Here is a 19,091-nt window from a genome sequence, read left to right as displayed (position 1 = left end):
CCCAGACCTTCTGGTCGCTTGCCATTTCAACACACCATCCTAGTCTCACGCCCACATGTCCATCTTTGGCCTGCTGCAATGTTCCAGTGAAGCCCAACACAAACTGGAAGAACAGCACCTCATCTTCCAATTAGGCACTTTACAGCCTTCTGGGTTTAACAGTGAGTTCAATAACTTCAGACCGTGAATTCTCTCCTCCATCCCCACCTGCTTTTCTTAATCCCTCTTTTTCTACATTCAATTTTTTAATCCATTTATTTTTATTCATTTATCCGTGGTTTTATCCCCCCCTCTATTCCCTTTTTTATCCTCCCCTTTCCAATTTTTTATCCTTTTTTTCCCAACACCACCGCCCCCTCCCCATCCCCTACAAGGCCATCTGTTACTTGTTCCAGGTTGTTGGTTGTCCTTTCACAAAATCTTACCCTTGTTCTGCTATTATCACATTCTCCTTTCTTACCTTTAAGCCACTATCAGCAACTTTTCAAGCACTAACCACAAGCATTAACACTCCCTTTGTCCTTTAGTTCATGACATATTTGTCAATCCCTCCTTTGCCCCCATCTATTGCTGGCCTTCTATCCAGCTCCAACTGCCCCACCCCCCTTAAACAGTATAAATTTCATCACATTTCCACTTCTCTTCAGCTCTGAAGAAGGGTCACATGGACTCAAAACGTTAACTCTGTTTCTCTCTCTACAGATGCTGCTAGACCTGCTGAGTATTTCCAGCATTTTCAGTTTTTGTTTCAGGTTTCCAGCACCCACAGTATTTTGCTTTTATCTCTCTAGATGGTAGTGGTCATGGGTTTGGAAGGTGCTGTCTAAGGGGCCTTGGTGAATTCTTGCAGTGTATCTTGTAGATGGTACATACTATTGCAACTGTGTGTCAGTAGTGGAGGGAGTGAATGTTTGTGGACGTGGTGCCAATCCAGCAGGCTGCTTTGTCCTGGATGGTGTCGAGCTTCTTGAGTGTTGTGGGAATTTCACTCAAACAGGCAAGTGGGGAGTATTCCCTCACGCACCTGACTTGTGCCTTGTAGATGGTGGACTTGGGGACTCAGAAAGTGAGTTACTCACTGCAGGATTCCTTCTGACCTGCTCGTGTAGCCACAGTATTTATATGGCTAGTCCGGTTCAGGTTCTGGTCAATGGTAGCCCCAGGATGTTGACAGTGGGGGATTCAGTGATGGCAATGCCATTGAATGTCAAGGGGCGATGGTTAGATTGCCTCTTGTCGGAGATGGTCATTGCCTGACACTTGTGTGGCCCAAATGTTACTTGCCACTTGTCAGCCCAAGCCTGGATATTGTTCAGGTCTTGTTGTACTTGGACATGGACTGCTTCAGTATCTGAGGAGTCACAAATGGTGCTGAACATTATGCAATCATCAGCAAGCTTCCCCATTTCTGACCTTATTATGGAAGGAAGGTCATTGATGAAGCAGCTGAAGATGGTTGGGCTGAGGACATTACCCTGAGGAACTCCTGCAGTGATATCCTGGAGCTGAGATGATTGACCTCCAACAACCATCACCATCTTCCTTTGTGCTAGGTATGACTCCACCAGTGGATTGTTTTCCCCGATTCCCACTGACTCCAGTTTTGCGAGGGCTCCTTGATGCCACTGTTGGCCAAATGCAGCCTTGATGTCAAGGGCAGTCACTCTCACCACACTTCGGAAGTTCAGCTCTTTTGTCCATGTTTGAAACAAGGCTGCAATGAGGTCAGGAGCTGAATGGGCCTGGCAGAACCCAAACTGGGAGTCAGTGAGCAAGTTATTGCTAAGCAAGTGCCACTTGATAGCAGCATTCAATCAGGTTTTTACTATAATGATCAACATAGATACAGAGCTAATCGAGTGCCCAGAGACAATAGCTTGTCAGCTCTTCTGACAAAAGTTTGGTGTTATTGAGATATCTAAATAGCTCCATTTAGCATCATGAACAACAGTGCATTCCACATACTTTGCTATATTACAAAAGAGGGAAAATGAAGGACGTATAATGAGATAAGAACAATCTTTGTGAGGACTTTCAGCACATCGATTTGTAAATCTGACTGGATATCAAAATCTTTGGGTGTTTTGTATGAAAATGATAACAAAATGACTGATCCCATCTGCCACATCTTATACTAATGTCACTGGTGATGAGTAACTGCACTCAACTACTGGAGACCAAGGTGCTTATAAGGTAAATCCAGTAACATTTGGAAACTAAAGATAGGCTTCATTGATCAAACTTCAACAGGTCACTCATTATGCGAACAAGCCTCCAGGAATACGTCCAGAGTTGGCGACCTAAACAGATTTGGAATCCTACAGAGTATCTTCATTTAAAATGGCCACAATAGGTTTAGATGGAAACCTAGGTGATTAACATTAACCTGGATTGGTTGTCTTATAAACATGAGGGGAAATCAGATCTATTCCACAAAATTCGAAGTGAGGTATAGTACATTTGGCCTCCCCTAAAATAAGCACTCTCTTTCTCAAAAGTTCAATGTGGTATGCAAGTGTTCTTAGGAGGAAGGACAGAGAAGAGGGTTGGAAGAAGATATCTATATAATTTGGCAGGGAAGAAGGGTGGAAGATATTTGTATAATTTCAAATTAATTAATATTTTGCTCTTTTTCCTGAGAGTTTTAATTTCTGCTTAATTTTATTTTATGATGTTTCCAATTTATTCATCCTTTCTTGGGTTGTTTGAATGCAGATGACACAAAGATTGGCCGTATAGTGGATAGTGTACAGGACGGCCATAATCTCCAAAACAATATAGATGGGTTGGTAGAGTGGGCGGTAAACTGGCAGATGGATTTTAACATAGAGAAGTGTGAGGTCATACATTTAGGGAGGTCAAACAGTTACAGGGATTACAAAATAAATGGGAATATACTAAGAGGGGTAGATGAAGTGAGAGATCTTGGCATACAAGTACACAGGTCCCTGAAGGCACCAGTTCAAGTAGACAAGGTTGTAAAGAAGGCATATGGAGTGTTCTCCTTCATTGGCAGAAGTATTGAATATAAAAGTAAGGATATAATGTTGGAATTGTATAAAACACTGGTGAGGCCAAACTGGAGTAACGTGTACAGTTTTGGTCACCACATTACAGTAGCTACAAAGAGAGATTGGATAGGTTGGGGTTATTTTCCTTAGAACAAAGAAGGCTGAGAGGTGACTTGATTGAGGTGTACAAAACTATGAGGGGAATAGATAGAGTGGACAGAATAAAATTGTTTCCCTTGATGGAGAATTCTAGAACCGAGGACATAGATTCAGTGGCAGAAGGTGTAGGGGGGACATGAGGAAGAACTTTTTTACGCAGAGGGTAGTGGGTGTCTGAAATTCGCTGCCCAAGTTGGTGGTAGAAATTTTAAACTCTTAAAAAAAGTACCTGGATCTGCACCTAAAGTGCTGTAAACTGCAGGGCTATGGGCCGGGTGCAGAAAGGTAGGATTAGAAAGGGCACTTGGGTGTCCTCGGGCTGGCATGGACAAGATGGGCCGAATGGCCTCCTTTTGTGCTGTAACTTTTCTATCATTCTATGGTTCTAAAGGCAATCTTGAGACATTATTCAACTTGCTAATTATTTTTTTAAAATCTATTTTATTCCTTCTATTCTTTTTTTCCCTTTTCTTTCACTGTGGACCTCTGCTTCTGGCCTACTTTTTAGCATATTTTTTCAGTCATTCAAGATTTGCATTAGAACACAATCACTGATCCGACTCAAGGAAGGCAAAAAGGCAAACTAGACATGGCCAACCACCAACTTTCAACATTCTGGAAGGTCTTCACGCTGGTTCCAGCAATATGAGTATTTTTTTAAACATCACCAATATCAACATATAACCTGACCCATGTTCTTTAATGTTATCAAAACCTTGATCTGCTTAACGTTTTCTTCAGCTAGTAAGAATGATTTTAGTGTAATAGTACTTTGGTGATGTGGTAATATTTTGCCGCAATAAACTAGGCCACACCAAGCACTCACCGTTTGCATTGAGATGAATTGTTTCAAAAGGTCCCATAAACGCATAGCGCATTCCTAAACCTGCTGACATCACAAGGTCTACATCCTCGGGTGAAAGTACACCATCCTAATGGAAAACAAACAGAAAGTCTGTTATACAGATTGAGGATTAAGGGGTAACTTGCCAGCTGCATTGATGGCAAGAGCTCCGCTTGCTCAAAGTACATATTAGAAATTTGGGCATATGATCTTATGACCTTTAATGGTCAGCACAGCACAAGCTTGAATTTCCAAAATAAAAATAGAAACAGTCATCATGTCAGACAGCATCTGTGGACAGAGAAGCAGAGTTAACATTCCAGGTCATTGGAAATTCAAGTTCTGATGAGAGGTCAATGTATGCTTCCATAAGCAGGGCTCCATGTCAGCAGATTAAATTGGAAAAGTACTCCCATAAAGCCAACATCACCCTAATTCCAAGTTCCACTTGATAGCAGCATTCAATGCATATATCAAAAAATCAGTTATAACTGAGAACTCTGTTGTATCTGCCATCAAAGCTGCTGGTGAACTACTGTGTGATTTTTAAAACAAAAACAAAAATACCTGGAAAAACTCAGCAGGTCTGGCAGCATCTGCGGAGAGGAACACAGTTAACGTTTCGAGTCCGTATGACTCTTCAACAGAACTAAGTAAAAATAAAAAGCCTTTCTATTTTTACTTTGTTCTGTTGAAGAGTCATACGGACTCAAAACGTTAACTGTGTTCCTCTCCGTAGATGCTGCCAGTCCTGCTGAGTTTTTCCAGGTATTTTTGTTTTTGTTTTGGATTTCCAGCATCTGCAGTTTTTTGCTTTTATCTTAGTGTGATTTTTAAGTTTACTTGGTTCCAGTTGTGGAAATCACCTACTGAAAACTGTAGTGATTTTTTTACATTTTAAAATCAATGTCAAAAGTACTTACTTCATAAGGGGACAGTCCAAGACCCATTCATAGGACAAATGTTTTGCTTTGGCAAAATGACTTATCACCGGGACTGTTGATGCATAATTTTGGTACTGTTGCAGCAAATCACATTGCATGTTGCAAGTGTAGAAATTCGCAGATGTTAGGGTTGAAGTGGAGTCAAAGCATATCACATGCCCTATCCCAGATTGAGAGGTTTTTTGGAAGTTTGTAATGGAAATTGTGTGCATGTTACCAGAAGCTCTAGGTACTAATTCCAGCCCAGGTCTCCTCTGTATTGTCATGCAAAAAATAACCAGAACAATTTTCCCAGTCAAGGGGAGGCGGGTTTGCAAGCGTGTGGGGTGTTAAAATCCCTAAAATTGGCATTGGGTTGGGATTCTAACGTCATCCTGCTGTCTTCCAGGATTCACCAAGGCAGGATTGAAGGCAAGCAGCTGGCAGGTAAGTAATTAAGATACTTAAGCCAATTATTATTTTAATCCTAAATTCTCGATTTGCCAGCCAGGGCCACCTGACATGTCAACAACTTGCCAGTGCACAGCTACAAGAGCTTCTTTAGTGAGAGGCCTTCAGGGAAAACTTTACTCAGTGAAGCAGAAGAGCTCCAGCCATGGACAGGTGAGAGGCTGCTGTTCAAAGCACTTCTCTTTCTGCTACCATTGCTTGCCAACTTCTTGGAAGGCACTTCACTCACCTTCAGCTGATCTTCCTTGCTACCAGCCTTCACTGCAACACTGGAACAGTTTATACAGCTCTACTTGCACCTCTGGTGAGGACCAAGTGGAAGAGCAACAGCACCACCAACAGCACCAGCAACACCAGCACCAGCTGTCTTCTGCTTGCCCATTTCCCCCTCCATAAAGGGATAGACACCAAGAACCAGCTGGAAGAAAATGAGTCCCCAATACAGGGCCTATAGGTAAAGCATGAGTTTTCCCACCATTTCACACATGTGCCTTAGGAGCCTCAGGTTTTCATGGTAGGTTGCTGCTGACATCCTCTGCCTCCTGGAACAAGACTTCCTTCCCAGTGGAACAGGAGGGCACGCCTTGCCAGTGGCCAATAAGGTGCCTTTCACTGGAGACCCACACTCCATACTCACCAGTTGTGTCTCAACTCTCATTAAGTTGTGTGCTCTCTTCTCCTACAAGGAGAAATGATGCAGAGGTGTGTGTGTGTGTGTGTGTGTGTGTGTGTGTGTGTGTGTGTTTTCATAATGGCTTGTGCAGACAGGAGGGAAGGATAACATTTGTGGAGGCATGGCTGCAAGAGGGTAATATGATGAGGACGAGTGCGAGTGGAGCTGTAAGTTGTATTGTCCTCAGGAGTGCTTTGCAAGAAAATGCTGGGAAAGTCAAAGGGTGAAGCTTGAGACCTGAAAGTGTTATGCCATTCATCTATCATACCTCCTATGTCCTGAATCCTCTTGGTTCAGTCTTCAAACTGGAAGGATCACACTTCTGCTGCTGACTTCCTTAGTTACTTCCAACCACGCCTGCTTTGTTGGAGAGGCTGTCCTCTTCCTTCTGTGCTTGGGAGAGCTCAGCCCACTCCAGACCCACAGATTCTGCAGCAGAACCTCTAGGTAAGAGAGAGAGACAGCCATGCAGGGAGCAGCTTTCCCAGGTCTCCTCTCCATTTGTGTGGTTGCTGGAGCCTCAAAAATCAAAGAGATGATATCATTGTGACCCATTTTTGTGATTCCTTTAATTAAAAATCCTCCCTTGGATATATCATCCCACCTACCCTCCTTGCTTGTTTGGGGAACCTGAGATGGGTTAATAATGCCTTGGCTAAATTAAAGAATCTTGGCAAAACCTGCACCTTCACCATTCAAGCTCGTGACTCATAAATGACCCTGCCATTGTAGCAGGGACTAAGTCTGGAAAATTCAACCCAATGGCCAGGATTTTGATCCTATTAATGGAGTTCCCCCGCCACCCTCCACCAGTAGGAACTCCACATCACTTCCATGGGAGGAGGTCCAACACAATTAAGTGCCTCTTAAGCACTAAACTGGCTAGTGCGGACCTTCCATTGGATTTAGGACCCGAGGGGTAATGATCCCGTCCACCAAGAGCTGCCGGTCAATGAGAAGCCGGCAGCGCCAATGCTGCAGTGCTACCGGGAATGGTGGCTGCTGCCGGTAATACACCCAGGCCCAGCCCATGGCATTGGATCTCAGGTCACAGATTAATGTGATGGGGATCACAGGGTGGGGATCACTGGAAGAGGGGGCAGGGTGGCTTTCAGCAGCCCTCCCCCTTCCCAAAGATGGGTTCCTCTAATGGGCACTGATCGGCCGACTATAACCCCATCAAAAATACATAGGTTATAACCTATCAGCAACTATCCTCAAATTGTTCTAGATAGTCATCTTTGATAACTGTTTGCTTTGAAAGCTATAACATTTTACTCCTGCCAATCCATATCAGCATGTTTTGGTAAGATTTCACACATTTTTAGTTTTACAAGTGGAACTTGTGAGAAAGGCACCAAGTGGCAAAGTGAAATAAAGACTTATTAATGCAGACTATAAATCATAAACAGTAAAACAAATTGTTTACCAAGTTCTACATTCTAGTTGTAAAGAAAGTTTCAATTAAAGTTTTGCACCGTACATATTTCTGATGTTTGAACTATAAACAAACAACCCACAAATCCAATTAGTAAAGTTTTAAACTGAAATTACTGCAAAAACGTTACTGGATTAAGTTACTATGTATGAGATTATGATCACCAAATAATAATTAACCCGCAGCATTTGGGAAAGTCAGATCGTAATGCCTCTGTGATCCCTGTAACACTGCTTACATTGGAAAAATAGATTTAAAGCAGCAAAGCATACAATTGCTGCAATCATTTAGCCTGAATTCCAGTAAATCTCTCAGTTTATGCAGTTTGAAACAAGAAAGAATTCACCACTGGGAGTTTATTGTTTGAAACCTGTTTTAAAACTTCACCGCATTTAACTAATTTTTAAAATGCAGTATTTCTGGGACATTGTAGTTTTAAATATTCAGTAACATAACTTTTTCAAAAAGCCTGTTTTAGAAAAGGTCGAAGAATTAACTGGTAATTTTATCTTTATGATGAATTGTATGCTTTGCTGTGATTCATGTATTAAACAAGACATGCCCAAAAATGTATCATAACAAAGCCACAAGGAATTTTATTCAGTTGATACTTTAGGAGCTGAAACATTACTTTACAATTTTCTCTAATGATGTTGCCTGACCTGCTGGTTTTTGTTTCAAATTTCCAGCATCTGTAATATTTTGCTTTTGCTCCAACTACATACAACTCCATTTGTATTTTATTACATATAAAATGGGACCAAAAACAGAAAGTGTACATTTCAATGTATTCAAAACACAAAACTATTAGTTCTTAATTATGTAAATAAGGAATTACTGAGCTAGAGCAGTCACTTTTATTTATAGAAGGGTGTGACATCTTTGAATTTAATGCTGCCCCTAAGTTTCCACTTAGTTCCTCATCTATTTGTACATTCTCCAGTATGCTGCAAGTTGTGTCCTTCCGGACATACACTTCGAGTCAGCACTTTGATCATTTTTTGTCATCTTTTGAGAGATGTTAGTCCTGGAAAATTGGATACTTTCCCATTTCAGGCATCCAGTGTTAGCATCAACCACTCTTAGTTAAGGTATTTTCAGTCACCCCTCCTTGGTGCGGATTTTGGAGATCAGTCATCTCAAACCCAGGACATCGATGCATGAGTTCATCAGATTAGTGTACTAGGCCCAAACATCTTTAGCTGCTTCATCAAGAGCTTCCCTCCATCATAAGGTCAAAAGTGAGAATGTTTGCTCATGATTGCAGTGTTCAGTATCATTTGCAACTCCTCAGACACTGAAGCAGTCTGTGCCCACATGCAGCAAGATCTGGACAACATTCAGGCTTGGGCTGAGGAGTGGCAAGTAACATATGTGCCACACAAGTGCCAGGCAGTGACCATCTCCAACAAGAGAGATTCCAACCTTCTCCCCTTGATGTTCAGTTCACTGAATCCCTCAAACCCTGAGGATTATCATTGACCAGAAACTCAAGTGGACCAATCATAAAAACACTAATTGCAAGTGCAGATCAGAGGATGGGAATCCTGCAGCAAATAACTTACCTCTTGACTCCCTAAAGCCTGTCCACTATCTATAAAGGCACAAGTTAGAAGTGTGATGGAATAACTTCCACTTCCCTGGGTCAGTGCAGCTCCAACAACACTGAAGAAGCTCAACACCATTCAGGGCATAACAGCCCATTTGATTTATACCCCATCCCAGAATCAGAAAATTGTTACAACACAGAAAGTGGCCATTTGGCCCGTCATCTGCACCAGCTTTTTTAGGAGCAATTTATCTAGAGCTACTCCCACACATTCTCCCCGCAGCCCTACACATTCTTCCTTTTCAGATAATAATCCAATTCCCTCAGGAATGCCTCAATTGAACCTACCTCCACCACACTCTTAGACAGTGCATTCCAGATCCTGACCTAAGAGGATCCTCTTATGTCTGCTGAACTGGACTTCACCTGTCTGCTGGATGCTAACATGAGCACTCCCCTCAAGATATCTCTCAAGATCCTGGATTAGTTACCATCCGCCTCAATTTGAAGATTCGTCCTTGCCAAGTCAAGCTTTTTGACACAATTTTAACTCTGCTTGCCGCTTATACCCACAGACCCCATCGCCCTACCAATGCCCAAGTCCTGTTTTGTCTGTGACAAAATTAGGGTTTCAGTTTTGACTGATTTCCAACAATAAAATTCAATTTTATTGGAAGGTGGATCGGTAAAGACCAATTTCTTTCCAAGTTTGAGAGCCCTACCCCCTGAAATTTCCCATTGTCGCTTTACCAAAAATTGAGTCCAGAGATGTCCATGAAGTTAGTAGACATGTATGTTGCATGCAGTGTCATGCTAATGTCACTGCTGCAATATGAGCAGATTCTCAACTTGATTTGAGAGAGGAAAAGGAACGTTGGCTGTACAAATTGAAATGTTTTTAAGGGAAACTGATTCTTCTTTGGGTTTCACTGAGAGAACTATATCCTTCACACTACAGCAAATGACAGGCTTTCATTCCTGGTTAGGTATGTAACAAAGAGCAAGGACAGCAAAAAAAAAATGGTTGGGGTGGAGAACAGATTTGTTATTGTCCTTTGTGTGCTAGCACCTTTAACCAGCCACCACAAATACTATGGCAGGCTTTGATATTTTCAGTTATGAGGAGTGTTATTAAAGTCCAATATTTTCCCCAATGATTTTTAAAAAAAATATGGTTAAAATAAAACAGGAAAAAAACATTAAAATCATTTTTAATTTGGCAATAGAAACTGATTATAATGGTCCTGATCAACAGTGTGTGTAATTCAAAATCTCCTTCAGTGTCCACTCCAGAACCAAGTCCCCATGGCTTTTTTTGGGCTACTCCCTGGTCTTGTTTTTCTTCTCTTCCTCCTTGCTTCCTGCCATGCCCCCTTTTACCTATCCCTTCCTCAGTATCATGCCTTCCCCAATCCCACTCCCCACTTGGTAGTAGTCTTTTTCTGTCATGTTGTTGCCCCAGGCGCGAGTCCTCCTTGCTTAACCCTCTGCTCCTCCGATATTCATCTCCACATGTACAAGGAACACGAACTTTAGCATGCAGGTACTGCAACCAATTAGGAAGGCAAATGGCATGTTTGTCTTAATTGCAAGGGGATTGGAGTGCAAGAATAAGGAAATCTTCCTATAATTGTACAGGACTTTGGTGAGGCCCCACCTGGAGTATTATGCGCAGTTTTGGTCTCCATATTTAAAGGAGGATATACTTGCATTGGAGGCAGAACAGCAAAGGTTCACTAGATTGGTTCCCGGGATGGGAGGTTGCCCTATGATGAGGCTAAGTAAATTGGGCCGAAACACTCTGATGGTTAGAAGAAACTTGCAAGCTTAAGGGGCTTGACAGAGTAGGCATTGAGAGGCTGTTTCCCTTGGTTGGGGAATCTAGACATGGAGGCACACCCTCAGGAAAAGGGGTTGATTATTTAGGACTGAGATGAGGAAAAATTTCTTCGCTCAAAGGGTTGTGGATCTTTGGAATTCCCTACTCCATGGGGCTGTGAATGCTCCATCATTGTGTGTATTCAAGACTGCGATTGATAGGTTTTTGATCCCTCAGGGAATCAAGGGAGCCAGCAGGAAAGTGGAGTTGAGGTAGAAGGTCAGCCATGATTGCACTGAATGGCAGTCAGGTTCAAGGGGCCGAATGTTATACTCCTACTCCTATTTCTTACATTTCTTAAGCTTCAATACCATTCTACAAATTCTGGAGTTTAATGAGGTTGTATCGATTTATGCCGGAATGCAGTTTGAGGGTGTGGCATTGCTGTTAGACTTATTCAATCCAAGAGCCTTTTATCACTGACAACAATGTGGTAATGAAAGATCTATAATTCACTTGAATGGGGGTTAAAAGTATGCACTACATGGGATATTAGTACTTTTCACACAAATTCATAACCGGACAGGATTATATTAAAAATATGTAAAAACTACAGTTATACAAGATGGATGAACACATATCAAACATACAATGCTAACATTCACTGCTACAACAAAATTTTAATTCAGTCATTCCAGTACGTCATATACCATTAGATAAAGCAAAAACAATGAGACACAGTCTCCCGGTGCATTCTGGCAATGCACCATTGGTCACTTTTTAGTTCCAACTTCCATCACACAGTCTCCATATCCTGGAATCTGAACAGTGCAGCATTTTCAATTTAACTTTAACTTGGTCAGAAGGATTTTGTGATAATGATTAATTTGAAAAAAAAAAAGATTCTGGGCAAAAAGCTCAGCTAAGTGCAAGACTTTAGTTAGAGGGGTAAAGTTCAATAGGTGGGTTCAATTGGTTTGGTGACCTATTGCATTCCTTCTGCCTCAGTCAGCATTACACCTCTGCTGTCAGGTCAAAGTTTGGGAAAATGTGCACCTATTGAAATTTAAATTTTAGTACATATTAACATCTCATTGCAAGTTAACAATAAATTGAAAACACATTAAAAGCCTACTCCACAGGGTGCATTGAAATCCAATGTTGGAAGCCTGTCTCAGTTTGAAGAAGTTATGAGGGAGGAAAAGGATTACTTAGATGACACTTAATGGAGACAGCTAGATAGGGAATTTCAAAAAAAATCTTTAGTCCATATCTAAGCCTGGCATCGCCTAATCACTTAATTAACCAAGTCTTTTTCAATCTACTCTGTGGGGCATGTCTCTTCATTTGGGTTTCTTGGCTAATAAAATGTGTCTTTTATCCCTCACCACAAACTCCATATCCATGGCACTGATTCTATTTCCTTTTCCAACCACTGCCTCAGTTTCAGCCAGACTGTTTCCAACCTCAGTATCCTAATTGACTTTCGCATCCCATACATTCTTCATCATAAAGACTGCCAATTTTCAACTAACTAATATTATCCGCTTCAACCTCATCTCAGCTTAACTGCTGCTAAAACTCTCATTCACGCCACTGTCACCCCCAGACTCAACTACTACCATGCCTGGTTGGTTTACTATCCTCCATGCTCCGTAAACTCCAACTCATCCAAAGGCGGCCTACTCAAACCCCATTCCCCATCAGGTCCCACCTCCGTGCCAAAATACATTGGCTATTGATCCCCCAAGTCTCCAATTTAAAATTTTCATCCTTGTGTTTAAATTCCTTTATGGCCCTACCCTATCTTTGTAACCTCTGCCACTACCCCATGATCATATAAAAAAGAAATCTTTGCAGCAGTGTTTCGCTCCACAGTGTAAACATTCTCTAAGGACTTGAGCATCAACTTCCAAAAGCAACATTTTCTCAGAGCCTGCACTAGTAGCATGGTCTTGAATGCAACAAGTGGCTTAATGCAGTCACTTATTATGCAGACAAGCACAGCAAGGTCCCACGTTCAGTAAATGAGATAAATGACTAGGTTTCATGGTGTTGGCTGAGGGATTAATTATTAGCCAGGGATATTGGGAAATCTCTTCTTTCAATAGTTCCATCAGATTTTTATGTCCACATGAACACACAAGGAAGAGGCAGCAGGGGAGGAGGTGCTTTTGGTTTAACACCTCACCTAAATAAATGAATGAATGAGAAATCACAGACATTGCACCTGTGATTTTCTGATGAGCCATCCACTGCATATGAAACTCCTGTTAGTGGCACAGGAATTCAGAAATTGTCACCTTATGTTCCTGGTAGGCTGCAGCTGATATGGAGGTTCAACCAGATAGCAGACTACAACCTGCAGAATACAATTCGAGACTGTTATTTTCTACTCAAATTGGGAAGGACAGAAAGAAGGGGCATCCTTTCAAAAAGTAGTATGACATGCTCTGAAAACAGACTGTCTTGCTGCTGTTCACCAAAATACACTTCAGTTTGTCTAATCAGAAAATTGTGAAGTACATTCCCCTAGACAGAAATTGCTGATTGCAAACCAAATTCAGGAAAAACAATTGTCTTAAAATAGTTCTCTCAGATTCTCTTCTGCATTCCATCATTAAACAATTAAGTCCTGGAGTAAAACAGACTAGCAGACAATGGTCAGTGTTAATTTTAATCACTTGTTAGTATTCTCACCTCTGAATTAAAAGATTGCAGGGCCAAGCCCTATTCAAGATTTGGCAATACAATCTGGACTGACACTGCAGTGTAATATTGAAAAACGGTGCTTTGTCAGAGATGGCCCCTTTCAGATATTAAATCAGGTTGCTACCTGCCCGTTTGCCAGTTCCAGACTGGCACCATATCAGAAGGCCTGATGGCTGACATGGCCAAGAAACCGGTGGGTCTGGGGCAATGGAGATTGTGATCATGGGAGGGGCAGACTAGGACAGCAGCAACCTATATTATTATTGAGAGTTCTGGAGGCATTTACCTCTTCAGACTTGTCTGTTCTGCTGTAAGACATTTAAATGAGCATGGAATCCATGGCGGATGCTCCACCAAGTAGGGAAAGACAAGTCAGGAGCAGGAAAAACAGCCAACAACATATGGGACTGGATGAAGAAACAGGGAGGAGGAGGAAACCATTGTACATCTTACCCTGTCCAATCATTATACAGTGCTGGAAGTCTATGATGAGGGTAAAATCTGATATACAGGGGATAGTAACCATAGCAATGCCATACTACTAGTCTTTGCCCAGTGGGACAAAGGGAAGAAAAACAGGAAAGTTGGGGGAGATTCAATTATTTGAAAGACAAATAACAAAGCAGGTGGAAAAACTTTTAGAACATGAAGAAAAGCACCCAGAGGTACTTTAGGAATCAGTGACATCGCAAACAGTTGCATGGAGATCTTGAAGAGGTAGAATAAGGAGTTAAGAGCAAGACCTCATAGATGATAATCTCAGAATTATTTCTTGCATCATGCACTGGACGTGAGGTAATAGATTAGTTAAAGCAGGACTTGAGAGTCAGAGACAGAGAGAGCAAGAGGCCAGGGGTTCTGGGACAGGGGTGAACTGTTTAGAAGGGATGGAGTTCACCTGAACTGAAGGGAGATTAATCTGCTTACAGATTGACCCCATGGGTTGATTTAATGCATCCCCTCCACCTCAGTGATGAGTTTGCAGGGAACATTTAATAGGGCAGGAGGGTACGGGGTGGGTATCCACCTTCCCCCGATTAAGTCCGCGGTGGGAATGCTAGATGACCTTCCAGCCCAAACACTAATTGAGGCCCTTAAGTGGGCAATTAATATCTGGATCAGTGCAGCTCCAACACTCGAGAAGCTTGACACCATCCAGGACAAAGCAGCCTTCTTGACTGGCACCCCATCCCTCACTTTAAACATTCACTCCCTCCACCACCAGCCCACAGTGGCAATTGCATGTACCATCTGCACTGCAGCAACTTACCAAGGCTCCTTCAACATCTCTTTCAAAACCTGTGACCTCCTAGGAGAACAAGGGCAGCAGACACATTGGAACACCTCCATCTGCAAGATCTCCTCCAAGCCACATACTAACCTTACATGGAACCATATCATCATTCCTTCACTGTTGCTGGGTCAATACACTGTGGATGTAGCTACACCAGATGGACTGCAGCGATTCAAATAGGCAGCTCACCACCATCTTCTCAAGGGCAATTGAGGGTGGGCAATAAATGCTGTCCTTATCAGTGACACTCACATCAAATGAAAGAATATTTTTAAAATAACAACCCACTGCCACAACTTACACTTGTGGTTTTGAAGGTTAATTTTAGGGGACAGGAACAGAGTGCCTGAAAGATTAGAATCTGATGGGGAGCAGAGCCCAAGCAGTAATTCAAAACCTGAGGAATGGAGAATGCAGTGTAGGACATTTGACTGCAGAAGATTCTCTAAATAATCAAACTAAGGACATAAAAGGAGGTAATGATGAGGATCTTGGAACGTATTCTTTGAAATGACTCAATCACTGTAATAATAACTTTCTGAAGGAACAAAAGCAAATTAATTGAGTAAAACATTTATGCATTACAGCCACATTTATTTTTCCAAGCCACATACCAGTCCCTGCTGAAGAGGCAACCTGCTGTCAGCTACCTTGTACTGGCACACTAATGGACTTCTGGAGGCTGCACAAGACAGTCAAGTCTCAGGTTTTCTTTCTTTCCATGTCAGAAAGTGTCTGATCTCAGAAGCCTGCAAGAGGGAAAGCCTGCCATTTTGTGGCGCAGCATATTGGAGCACCAACCTGCTTTGTCATTAAATGTTTGTACTAATATCTTAATGTCAACATATTCAATACTTAACCATACACAGACCAGAATTTACCCCAGACACATGAGTAATTGCAGTATTCAACCGTTGTTTTCACTAGCTGTATAACTGCTCTGACACTCAAAAATCCTCATTAAATATGCAATAAATTGTAAAAGAGGTAATACATACATTAACAAGTCTCCATGATTCTCCAATGATCGCATACTGAATTCGATTCAAGGCAAATCCATCAATCTCTTTGGTCAGTTTGACTGGCAACTGGCCAATATCTTTCATTAGTGCATAGGTTTGTTCTAGTACAGCAGGATGTGTTTCAGGATGAGGAACTAGTTCAACCAGAGGTACATAGTACGTTGGATTCACCTGAGAACATAAACACAATTTTTCTTCAAACTTTTCTTACTAAAGCAATTTTGTCACATTGCAAAACTTGCAGATGGTGGCAAGTAAACAATTAAGATATCATATAATACCTGGTATATATTGGGATTATGCATCCACAACATCCCACTCTCAACCACATCAAAAATCTCTCCTCTTTGTTTTCTATATCTACACTTAAATATAGACTGCATGTCAATAAAATACTGCTGATGGCTTGAATTGAAGAGGTGCACACCTTCATCTAAGTGCTGCTGCATATTCAAGAGAGGCAATTCTGCAATTCCATGCTCTTAGTGGAATACCATACCTGTCGGAGTGCAAGTCAGGGGAGGTTATTTTACTAATGGTGCATCTTACATCTGTAAACAATCTATTTAAGACCTTGAGAGTAGATTCCACAAAACTTAGAGGAACTTTGTAGAAATGTTAGAGCCATCATTAGTTCAATCCTCAATTACAAATGAATGTCAACACAGTACAGGAAAAATAACTGTTTATGACTTAATGTTGAAGTCAACTTGGAGCACAATCTTTTGAGCTGTCAAAATGTACTGCAAAACTACGCAGAATACGCCATACAGCCCTTCTGCAAATATTGTTGCAAAAATTAGTTAGATATTGGCTAATATCATGAGAATACAATAATTTTCATAATATTGTGATTTATTGTAAAGGTAGGTTAATAATGGGGTTTGGATTGATTTGTCTGTGTGGATGTGTATGCGCAGGATTTAACTGAATTAGAGACAGGTAGTCTGGAGTTTTTGAGTGATAAAAAGAGAAGCTAGGTTTGAAATGCTAAATACATAAACATGGCTGAAGCTTTAGAATGTGAGGTGCAAGGAATATTTGCGTTTTTAGATAAACCATAGTATGAATTTCAAAGAGATGGTAAGATGTTATATTTAGCCATAAGAAGTTAAGCCAAACAGTATTTATTTTTCCTAAAGGTTACTGATAATATGAGTACTATGAAAGATTTATATTATGAGAAAAGTAAAGTTACAAAGGCATATTGGAACAATGGAGTTTACATTAAAAAGGGAGAAACATGTATAAAGGAGATGAGGTTGTGTGTAAGGAAGAAGGAATTCTAAGATCTAACACATGTGTGAAAAGCCTCCAGCCTCTATGCATCAAGTTGCTGTCTACAGGAACTGAAACTAAGTGAATTCACTTTGAATATCACTGTCCAGGGTATTGTGTGCTTGGCCTGGGTCTGTTGAAATGTTATTTTGCTTTATTGTTGCCTTAATGGAGGTGTAACTGGGAGCCAGATTAATCAGGGGGTTAGGAATTATTATAGTAGTAATTTGTAGACCTGTGTATGTGCTTAAAATCTTTTCTTTTATTAATAAATATTTAATTTAGTTTTGTAAATAAAACCTCTCAAGTCTTGGTGGACTTATTACTACTGAATTCAAGGCATGCATCTCGAAATAAAATACAAATTGCAAAACAGTTATGGCAACTGTTTCAAGTTTCCCTCTGGGATGAGCAGCACGGCATTTACCATCCGCTATGCCAAAACAGCTAATAACATGGCCATGGTGTGAATAGAATGAGTTCTAATTTATTCAAGGTTTTTGACAAGCTAAGGAACAAAAATATCCTACAGCCAATTTATGGTAACATTGATTGGTAATAGACTTAGCACTGTCTTATTACTGAAAAAAAGAGACATTTTGTGAAAGCCTGCAGTAGACCATGGTAGAGAACCCTGGCAGATTTCTCAACGAGTATGTCAAGGAAAGGGAATTCATCTGACTGCTCCATTTCAAAGGTGAATTTGAGGGCAGGATGGAGCCCATTAAGACATGTGAGGAAATTATTACATGTATTTTCAGATTTAAACACAGCAAATGTATCATCCACACTTTTTTAAAATAATTTTATGGGATGTGGGCATCGCTGGTTAGACCAGTATTTATTGCCCATCCCTAATTTCCCTCAAGAAGGTGGTGGAGAACTGCCTTCTTGAACCGCTGAAGTCCATGTGGTGTAGGTACACTCACAGTGCTGTTAGGGAGGGAGTTCCAGGATTTTGACCCAGTGACAATGAAGCAACAGCGATATATTTCCAAGTCAGAATGGTGAGTGGCTTGGAGAGGAACTTCCAGGTGGTGGTGTTCCCATGTGTCTACTGCACTTACCCTTCTAGGCGATAGTGGTCATGAGTTTGGAAGGTGCTGTTTAAAGGAGCCTTGGTTAATTCCTGCAGTGCATCTTGTAGATAGTACATACTGCTGCCACTGTGCATTGGTGTTGGAGGGAGTGAATGTTTGTGGATGGGGTGCCAATCAAGCAAGCTGCTTTGTCCTGGATGGTGTCAAGCTTCTTGAGTGTTGTGGGAGCTGCACTCATCCAGGCAAGTGGAGAATATTCCATCACACTCCTGACTTGTGCCTTGTAGATAGTGGAAAGGCTTTGAGGAGTCAGCAGGTGAGTTACTGGCTGCAGGATTCCTACCCTCTGACCTGCTCTTGTAGCCACAGTATTTATATGGCTAGTCCAGTTCAGTTTCTAGTCAATGGTAACCCCAGGACGTTGATAGTGAGGGATTCAGCGATGATAATACCATTGAATGTCAAGGGATGATAATTATATTCTCTCTTGCTGGAGATGGTCACTGCCTGGCACTTGTGTGGCGCAAATGTTACTTACCATTTGTCAGCCCAAGCCTGGATATGGTCCAGATTTTGCTGCATTTGGACATGGACTGCTTCAGTATCCAAGGTGTCGCGAATGATGTTGAACATTGTGCAATCATCAGTGAACATCCCCATTTCTGACCTTATGATGGAAGGAAGGTCATTGATGAAGCAGTTGAAGCTGGTTGGGTTGAGGACACTACCCTGAGGAACTCCTGCAGTGATGACTCCAACCACCAGAGTTTTCTCCTTGATTCCCACTGACTCCAGTTTTGCTTGGGCTCCTTGATGCCACATTTGGTCAAATGCAGCCTTGGTGCCAAGGACAGTCGC

The 19,091-nt window shown here is 41.5% G+C and overlaps 1 protein-coding gene across 1 annotated transcript in view; it reads right to left on the bottom strand.

The window, feature by feature from the left end:
• The window catches only part of cryl1 (crystallin, lambda 1), a 100,125-nt gene that overhangs the window by 10,369 nt on the left and 70,665 nt on the right, over positions 1-19,091 (bottom strand). Inside the window, exons 5-6 of the mRNA XM_041199567.1 lie at positions 15,892-16,086; positions 3,997-4,102 (exon numbers count right to left, since the gene is read on the bottom strand). Coding sequence (XP_041055501.1) covers positions 3,997-4,102; positions 15,892-16,086 — 301 coding nt within the window. The remainder of the gene's footprint in view (positions 1-3,996; positions 4,103-15,891; positions 16,087-19,091) is intronic.

The sequence above is a fragment of the Carcharodon carcharias genome, chromosome 11 (genome assembly GCF_017639515.1).
Source record: "Carcharodon carcharias isolate sCarCar2 chromosome 11, sCarCar2.pri, whole genome shotgun sequence".
In the NCBI taxonomy this organism is placed as follows: Eukaryota; Metazoa; Chordata; class Chondrichthyes; order Lamniformes; family Lamnidae; genus Carcharodon; species Carcharodon carcharias.
Note: the sequence above shows the minus strand (reverse complement) of the source record. Positions and strands in the feature narration are given on the sequence as shown.